General features: G+C 37.8%; 1 protein-coding gene across 4 annotated transcripts in view; it reads left to right on the plus strand.

Annotated features, from left to right (window-relative positions):
- RB1CC1 (RB1 inducible coiled-coil 1) overlaps window positions 1–8,824 on the plus strand; it is a 100,826-nt gene extending 92,002 nt beyond the window's left edge. For all 4 annotated transcript variants that reach the window (XM_059166457.1, XM_059166460.1, XM_059166461.1 and 1 more), the window contains 2 exons: window positions 6,571–6,641; window positions 7,425–8,824. In XM_059166457.1, the coding sequence (XP_059022440.1) occupies window positions 6,571–6,641; window positions 7,425–7,502 (149 nt within the window). In that variant the 3' untranslated portion in view covers window positions 7,503–8,824. The remainder of the gene's footprint in view (window positions 1–6,570; window positions 6,642–7,424) is intronic.
- The last annotated feature ends 282 nt before the right edge of the window (window positions 8,825–9,106 follow it).

A 9,106-nucleotide genomic window follows, 5' to 3' on the forward strand; every position in this document is an offset into this window, starting at 1 on the left:
TTTGTATTTCCCTGATGCCCAGTGATATGGAGCACTTTTTCATGTGTCTGTTGGCCATCTGGATGTCTTCTTTGCAGAAATGTCTGTTCATGTCCTCTGCCCATTTCTTGATTGGATTATGTGTTCTTTGGGTGTTGAGTTTGCTAAGTTCTTTATAGATTCTGGACACTAGTCCTTTATCTGATATGTCATTTGCAAATATCTTCTCCCATTCTGTCAGTTGTCTTTTGATTTTGTTAACTGTTTCCTTTGCTGTGCAAAAGCTTTTGATCTTGATGAAATCCCAATAGTTCATTTTTGCCCTTGCTTCCCTTGCCTTTGGCATTGTTCCCACGAAGATGTTGCTACGGCTGAGGTCGAAGATGTTGCTGCCTGTGTTCTCCTCAAGGATTTGGATGGATTCCTTTCACACATTGAGGTCCTTCATCCATTTTGAGTCTTATTTTTGTGTGTGGTGTAAGGAAATGGTCCAATTTCATTTTTCTGCATGTGGCTGTCCAATTTTCCCAGCACCATTTATTGAAGAGGCTGTCTTTTTTCCATTGGACATTCTTTCCTGCTTTGTCAAAGATCAGTTGACCATAGAGTTGAGGGTCTATTTCTGGGCTCTCTCTTCTGTTCCATTGATCTATGTGTCTGTTTTTGTGCCAGTACCATGCTTTCTTGATGATGACAGCTTTGTAATAGAGCTTGAAGTCCGGAATTGTGATGCCACCAACGTTGGCTTTCTTTTTCAATATCCCTTTGGCTATTCGAGGTCTTTTCTGGTTCCATATAAATTTTAGAATTATTTGTTCCATTTCTTTGAAAAAGATGGATGGTACTTTGATAGGAATTGCATTAAATGTGTAGATTGCTTTAGGTAGCATAGACATTTTCACAATATTTATTCTTCCAATCCAGGAACATGGAACATTTTTCCATTTCTTTGTGTCTTCCTCAATTTCTTTCATGAGCACTTTATAGTTTTCTGAGTATAGATTCTGTGCCTCTTTGGTTAGGTTTATTCCTAGGTATCTTATGGTTTTGGGTGCAATTGTAAATGCGATGGACTCCTTAATTTCTTTTTCTTTTGTCTTGTTGTTGGTGTAGAGAAATGCAACTGATTTCTGTGCATTGATTTTATATCCTGACACTTTACTGAATTCCTGCACAAGTTCTAGCAGTTTTGCAGTGGAGTCTTTTGGGTTTTCCACATATAGTATCATATCATCTGCGAAGAGTGGTAATTTGACTTCTTCTTTGCCAGTTTGGATGCCTTTAATTTCCTTTTGTTGTCCGATTGCTGAGGCTAGGACCTCTAGTACTATGTTGAATAGCAGTGGTGATAATGGACATCCCTGCCGTGTTCCTGACCTTAGCGGAATAGCTTTCAGTTTTTCTCCATTGAGAATGATATTTTCAGTGGGTTTTTCATAGATGGCTTTGATGATATTGAGGTATGTGCCCTCTATCCCTACACTTTGAAGAGTTTTGATCAGGAAGGGATGCTGTACTTTGTCAAATGCTTTTTCAGCATCTATTGAGAGTATCATATGGTTCTTGTTCTTTCTTTTATTGATGTGTTGTATCACATTGACTGATATGCGGATGTTGAACCAACCTTGCAGCCCTGGAATAAATCCTACTTGGTCTTGGTGAATAATCCTTTTAATGTACTGTTGAATCCTATTGGCTAGTATTTTGTTGAGAATTTTCGCATCTGTGTTCATCAAGGATATTGGTCTATAGCTCTCTTTTTTGATGGGATCCTTGTCTGGTTTTGGGATCAAGGTGATGCTGGCCTCATAAAATGAGTTTGGAAGTTTTCCTTCCATTTTTATTTTTTGGAACAGGTTCAGGAGAATAGGAATTAGCTCTTCTTTAAATGTTTGGTAGAATTCCCCTGGGAAGCCGTCTGACCCTGGGCTTTTGTTTGTTTGGAGATTTTTAATGACTGTTTCAATCTCCTTACTGGTTATGGGTCTGTTCAGGCTTTCTGTTTCTTACTGGTTCAGGTGTGGTAGTTTTTATGTTTCTAGGAATGCATCCATTTCTTCCAGATTGTCAAATTTGTTGGCGTAGAGTTGCTCATAGTATGCTCTTATAATAGTTTGTATTTCTTTGGTGTTAGTTGTGATCTCTCCTCTTTCATTCATGATTTTATTTATTTGGGTCCTTTCTCTTTTCTTTTTGATAAGTCGGGCCAGAGGTTTATCAATTTTATTAATTCTTTCAAAGAACCCTCTCCTAGTTTCGTTGATTTGTTCTATTGTTTTTTTGGTTTCTATTTCATTGATTTCTGCTCTGGTCTTTATGATTTCTCTTCTCCTGCTGGGCTTAGGGTTTCTTTCTTGTATTGTCTCTAGCTCCTTTACGTTTAGGGTTAGGTTGTGTACCTGAGACCTTTCTTGTTTTTTGAGAAAGGCTTGTACCGCTATATATTTTCCTCTCAGGACTGCCTTTGTTGTTGTCCCACAGATTGTGAACCGTTGTATTTTCATTATCATTTGTTTCCATGATTTTTTTCAATTCTTCTTTAATTTCCCGGTTGACCCATTCATTCTTTAGAAGGATGCTGTTTAGTCTCCATGTATTTGGGTTCTTTCCAAACTTCCTTTTGTGGTTGAGTTCTAGCTTTAGAGCATTGTGGTCTGAAAATATGCAGGGAATGATCCCAAGCTTTTGATACCGGTTGAGTCCTGATTTAGGACCGAGGATGTGATCTATTCTGGAGAATGTTCCATGTGCACTAGAGAAGAATGTGTATTCTGTTGCTTTGGGATGAGATGTTCTGAATATATCTGTGATGTCCATCTGGTCCAGTGTGTCATTTAAGGCCTTTATTTCCTTGCTGATCTTTTGCTTGGATGATCTGTCCATTTCAGTGAGGGGAGTGTTAAAGTCCCCTACTATTATTGTATTATTGTTTATGTATTTCTTTGATTTTGTTATTAATTGGTTTATATAGTTGACTGCTCCCACGTTGGGAGCATAGATATTTAAAATTGTTAGATCTTCTTGTTGGACAGACCCTTTGAGTATGATATAGTATCCCTCCTCATCTCTTATAGTCTTTGGCTTAAAATCTAATTGATTTGATTGCCATTCCTGCTTTCTTATGATGTCCATTAGCATGGTAAATTCTTTTCCACTCCCTCACTTTAAATCTGGAGGTGTCTTCGGGCTTAAAATGAGTTTCTTGGAGGCAACATATAGATGGGTTTTGGTTTTTTATCCATTCTGATATCCTGTATCTTTTGATTGGGGCATTTAGCCCATTAATATTCCAGGTAAGTATTGAGAGATATGAATTTAGTGCCATTGTGTTGCCTGTAAGGTGACTGTTACTGTATATGGTCTCTGTTCCTTTCTGATCTACCACTTGTAGGCTCTCTCTTTGCTTAGAGGACCCCTTTCAAGATTTCCTGTAGAGCTGGTTTGGTGTTTACAAATTCTTTCAGTTTTTGTTTGTCCTGGAAGCTTTTACTCTCTCCTTCTATTTTCAATGATAGCCTAGCTGGATATAGTATTCTTGGCTGCATGTTTTTCTCGTTTAGTGCTCTGAAAATATCATGCCAGCTCTTTCTGGCCTGCCAGGTCTCTGTGGTTAAGTCTGCTGCCAATCTAATATTTTTACCATTGTATGTTACAGACTTCTTTTCCCGGGCTGCTTTCAGGCTTTTCTCTTTGTCACTGAGACTTGTAAATTTTACTATTAGGTGACGGGGTGTGGGCCTATTCTTATTGATTTTGAGAGGCGTTCTCTGAACCTCCTGAATTTTGATGCTCGTTGCCTTTGCCATATTGGGTAAATTCTCCCCAATAATTCTCTCCAGTATACCTTCTGCTCCCCTCTCTCTTTCTTCTTCTTCTGGAATCCCAATTATTCTAATGTTGTTTCGTCTAATGGTGTCACTTATCTCTCGAATTCTCCCCTCGTGGTCCAGTAGCTGTTTGTCCCTCTTTTGCTCAGCTTCTTTATTCTCTGTCATTTGGTCTTCTATATCGCTAATTCTTTCTTCTGCCTCATTTATCCTAGCAGTGAGAGCCTCCATTTTTGATTGCACCTCATTAATAGCTTTTTTGATTTCAACTTGTTTAGATTTTAGTTCTTTTATTTCTCCAGAAAGGGCTTTTATATCTCCCGAGAGGGTTTCTCTAATATCTTCCATGCCTTTTTCGAGCCTGGCTAGAACCTTGAGAATCGTCATTCTGAACTCTAGATCTGACATATTACCAATGTCTGTATTGATTAGGTCCCTAGCCTTCGGTACTGCCTCTTGTTCTTTTTTTTGTGTTGAATTTTTCCGTCTTGTCATTTTGTCCAGATAAGAGTATATGAAGGAGCAAGTACAATACTAAAAGGGTGGCAACAACCCCAGGAAAATATGCTTTAACCAAATTAGAAGAGATCCCAAATCGTGAGGGGGGAGAAAGGGGATTAAAAGAGGTTCAAAAAGGAAGAAAGAAAAAAAAGAAACGAAAATAATTTAAAAAAAGAAAACAAATGAAGAAAAATATTAAAAAAAAAATATGTAATTAGATAAACTAGTTAAAAAACGTTAAAAAAGAAAAGGATTAAAGTTAAAAAAAAATTTTACCATAAGGCGAGAAAAAAAACAAAAAATGAAAAAGAAAAACAATTAAATTAACTGCAAGACTAAGAAAAATCACAGGGAGAAAGCCATGAATTCCGTGCTTTGCTTTCTCGTCCTCTGGAATTCTGCTGCTCTCCTTGGTATTAAAACCGCACTCCTTGGTAGGTCAACTTGGTCTTGGCTGGATTTCTTGTTGATCTTCTGGGGGAGGGGCCTGGTGTAGTAATTCTCAAGTGTCTTTGCCCCAGGCGGAATTGCACCACCCTTACCAGGGGCCGGGCTGAGTAATCTGCTCAGGTTTGCTTTCAGGAGCTTTTGTTTCCTGAGTGCTTTCCGTAGAGTTCCGGAGGACGGGAATACAAATGGCGGCCTCCTGGTCTCCAGCCCGGAGGAGCCGAGAGCCAGGGGCCCCACTCCTCAGTGCGCCCTCAGAGAACAGCGCCCAGTTACTCCCGTCTGCCTGACCTCTGGCCGGGCTCCTAGCTCACCGAACCTGCGGCTGTTTCAAGGAAACCCCAAGCTGCGATCTTACTGTTGGCTCTGTCTCTGTAGCCAGCTTTCCTGTTCCAATACCCGCAAGCTCTGTGACACTCAGAGACCCCCGATCCTTCTGTGACCCTGCGTGTGCTTCGCGCCGGTTTAGCCTCTGGAGAGATGTCCCTCAGCGGAACAGAATTTTAAAAGTCCCGATTTTGTGCTCCGTTGCTCCGCCGCTTGCCAGGAGCCGGCCCCTCCCCCCGGGGTCTATCTTCCCCTCGCTTTGGATTCACGTCTCCACCAGTCCTACCTTTCAGAAAGTGGTTGTTTTTCTGTTTCCAGAATTGCTGTCCTTTTTCTCTTCGATCTGCCGATGGATTTTCAGGTGTTTGCAATCTTTAGATAAGCTATCTAGCTGATCTCCTGCTAGCTGAAGTAGTCTCAGCCTGCAACTTCTCCGCCATCTTGACTCCTCCCCCCTTTTTAAATTTTTTAAAAAGATTTTGTTTGTTTATTTTTGAGTGAGTGAGTGAGAGAGAGAGAGAACATGACTGTGAGGAGGGGCAGAAGGAGAAGCAGACTCCGCATTGATCGGGGAGTCCAACACAGGATTCAGTCCGTGGACCCTAGGATCATGACCTGAGCTGAAGGCAGACACTCACCCTACTGGGCCACCTAGGCACCCCTTGTAATATCTTTCATTTATATGTTGCCAAATAATGTTTACAGAATAAAAATCAGTTTTGTCTTTTCTTAGGAATCTCAAAGGCTTTAGCCTAACCAGATAGTTTACTGGCCAAATACTTTTGAAATCGACTCTTTTAAAAACTTATCTTCTGATGAATTAAAAAATAAAATTTCCTTAGCTTGTCACACTTTGACTCTATGAGGACTATTGTTTTCAGCCTGTCTCCTCCCACAGTTTCCATCTCCCCTTCACATAAGCACTGCCTTTCCAGATTTGGTTCTTAACCCTTTAACTGCCATTTTTTCCTCACTGATGATGTTAACACTCCATGCCAAGGCATACCAGGCTGCCAGGCAGATGCAGCTCCTGCCCTTGAGCACTGGCGTTCAAGGCACCCCACCCCCAACACCAAAGAAAAGGGCAGTGGTTTGCTTTGAACCTAGAAAAGCAATTTTTGTCTGAGTAACTGTCTGCTTTCAGAAATGGACATTGTCATCTTCCTTAGCACTTTCAGTAGATGGCATTGTTGAGCTAATTTAGAATTCCTAGATTTATTCATTCATGATTTGTAGTTCTTGAACTTTGTTTTAGTTCTGTGATAGGATTTATCAACTATATTTAGTGAGAAAAGCCAAAACTATGGCGGAAAAGTAAAAGGAATTAATTTTCGATTTACAAATAATTTTGTATTTTAGTGATTTGTTTTAAAAGTCTTATACCTTCTTTTACTTTAGAGAACTTTATTTGATTTGATTCTGGCAGTTATGTTTTCATGGGTGATTATATCCTTACTTTTAAAAAGAAATTAACAATTTCATTCAACAGCTTCAGGTGCATCTAGAAGACCCTGGGTACTTGGAAAAGTAATGGAAAAGGAATACTGTCAAGCCAAAAAGGTAAAAACTACATCAAAAGATATAAACCTAGAAACTATCAAGAAGATTCAGATTCACATACTACTTCACATAGAAATTGTTAGTAGGGCAGGCGTTTGTCCTTTAGCTCATTTCATTAATACCTTGAATTTAATGAGTTGTGAGTATGAACCACCGATTTTATAAATATCTGTTATTTATCTTTAGAGAGTGGATATAGGTAGCTTCCCAACAGTTAGTCGGCCTGTACATGACAATAACTGCAAGTTTCTGTTCTAGAACCATTATGTTTTCTTAATCACACAGCATAACTGGTGATTAAAAGTGAATCTATTTGTAGCAGAGTTGTTTTTTCTGATTTTCATATGCTTACCCCTATTGAAGAAAGAATGCAAAAAAATTGGTGACTAAAAATGTACGTGACTAATGTCAGTATCAAAGCTATAGAATCAATGGAATCTAATGAGCATTTTTCCTGACTCACTGTAATTTGGGGCCCCTCTGCTCCAAAACACTAATGAAACTTAAAACAGTGCTTTGAGGATGCTTTGATACTTAAAATCATGACATATATCTCCCTTTGTACTATATTCTTGAGCAGTGATTACCAGCTCTTTCTTCCATCAGTATTAGTGGTTCAGTATACTCTCAGGTGTAAGGGCTGGATCTTGTATAATTTTATAAAGACTTCTCCTTACCCATGCTTTTCAGCCCCCAGTACTCTAGCATTGAGTAGTGTTATAGGACAGCACCTCTGTAATTTGGTTTTACCCATTTAAGTGATTCTTTTCCTTCTCTTCATAGGCACAAAACAGATTTAAAGTTCCTTTGGGGACAAAGTTCTACAGAGTGAAAGCTGTGTCATGGAATAAGAAAGTATAATTTATGGAAGAAATTAAACCTTCTGTGACGTTTTTCTGATTTGTCCTACAGTGCTTATTCATCACTCCAAAAACAGCAGGCCATCTTTTTATACAAAAGTCACCGTGACAATATACTTCATTGGTGTATATCACTTACTTTTTAACTGGCTACGTTTTAGGAACAATAAATTCATCAAAACCCTTGGCTGAGTTAAAATGGTTTTGTTTTTGTTTTTTTACCCAAATAACTAGAAATGCGGACCAAACTAGTTCATTTTCTCAAAGGGCATACCCTGCATTGTGGCTTATGGTTAGCCATATTAATTGCCTGTTACATATACATTAGCTTGGACTTAGATATTAAATGTTAGTTATTATTACCAGCATTTGTCCTTTTGTGAAATCAATATCAGAAAACTTGCACTCTTAAACACATTCTTTATAAAATGTATAAATTCTTCAAATCTATTTAAAGAGGAGTGTTATTGCATGCAGATAATCATAACTTTGAGTTTGCCTCTGTAGATTACTAAAGCAAACTGTTTCATTTATTTTTTTAAATGCCCTTTGATGTTTCAAAACAAAAAGAAACTCTTAATTTGAGTGACTGATGTTAAGATCAGCCATAATCTGCAATCTTCAAAAGCACTTTCAACAGTGGTCACCTGGGTTCTAAAGGGAAGAGTCTGTGCTATCGACAGTTTAAAAGGCAGCACTGGAGACTTCCCAACCTCTTTATTATTTGGTTTAGAATAGTCATATTGATGAAATCGTAATTCATGGTTTGATTTCAGAAAAAGCATATTCATTGTACATTAACCATTTAGAGGTCATTTAAATAACAAAGTATTGTATTGTAAAAGACATGTAGAATTTTAAAACAATAAAGATTTGAACCTGTACATGTGTGTGCCTTTTAAAGAAGGATACGTTTTTAATATATTTGAGTGATTGCTGGGAAGTGTGGAAAAACTTGTTCTGTATCAAAGCAAAAGAGAAACATGTTTATTACAAAAATGTTCTTTAACTATATACTATGTAACAGGGTAAAACAGTGTTATGTAGAATAGAATTGTATAAACTAGGTATGTAGACAAATTGCTATGGAGCAAAGGTATTTAAATGAGTTAGTTGAGTTGGATGAGGCTTGTTTCAGGTTTGTTGCTAGAGAACAATAATTAAATGATTCTTTTTCAGAAAATATTTAATTTCTTCTTAAAAATAAGTTAAATATTTTTTTAAATATGTATATCTAATAGTACAGAAAATGGAATAAACACCATAGTGTATAGATAACTGAATTTGACAACATATTAATGAATAAATGAGCAAATGATTTCACATGTTTCTATTCAATCCTTCCATGACATCTCAATGCAAAAAACCAAAGCAATAAACTACTTTATATACAGAATGGTTTTGTTAAGCAGATTTGGTTGAGCCTAAATGAATCTGCCAGATGGACTATTTGACTTATTTGGTACCCGTCACACACATAAATATGTGGTCACTATGCTGTGGAACCAAAGTGGCCTGACACATGAAAGCCATCATTTCATTAATGCCCCTCTTTAATGTTGGATTTTATTGCTCTTAGTTTTTCTTCTTTTATTTCCATCCTAT

This window comes from Mustela lutreola, chromosome 3 (assembly GCF_030435805.1).
Source record: "Mustela lutreola isolate mMusLut2 chromosome 3, mMusLut2.pri, whole genome shotgun sequence".
In the NCBI taxonomy this organism is placed as follows: Eukaryota; Metazoa; Chordata; class Mammalia; order Carnivora; family Mustelidae; genus Mustela; species Mustela lutreola.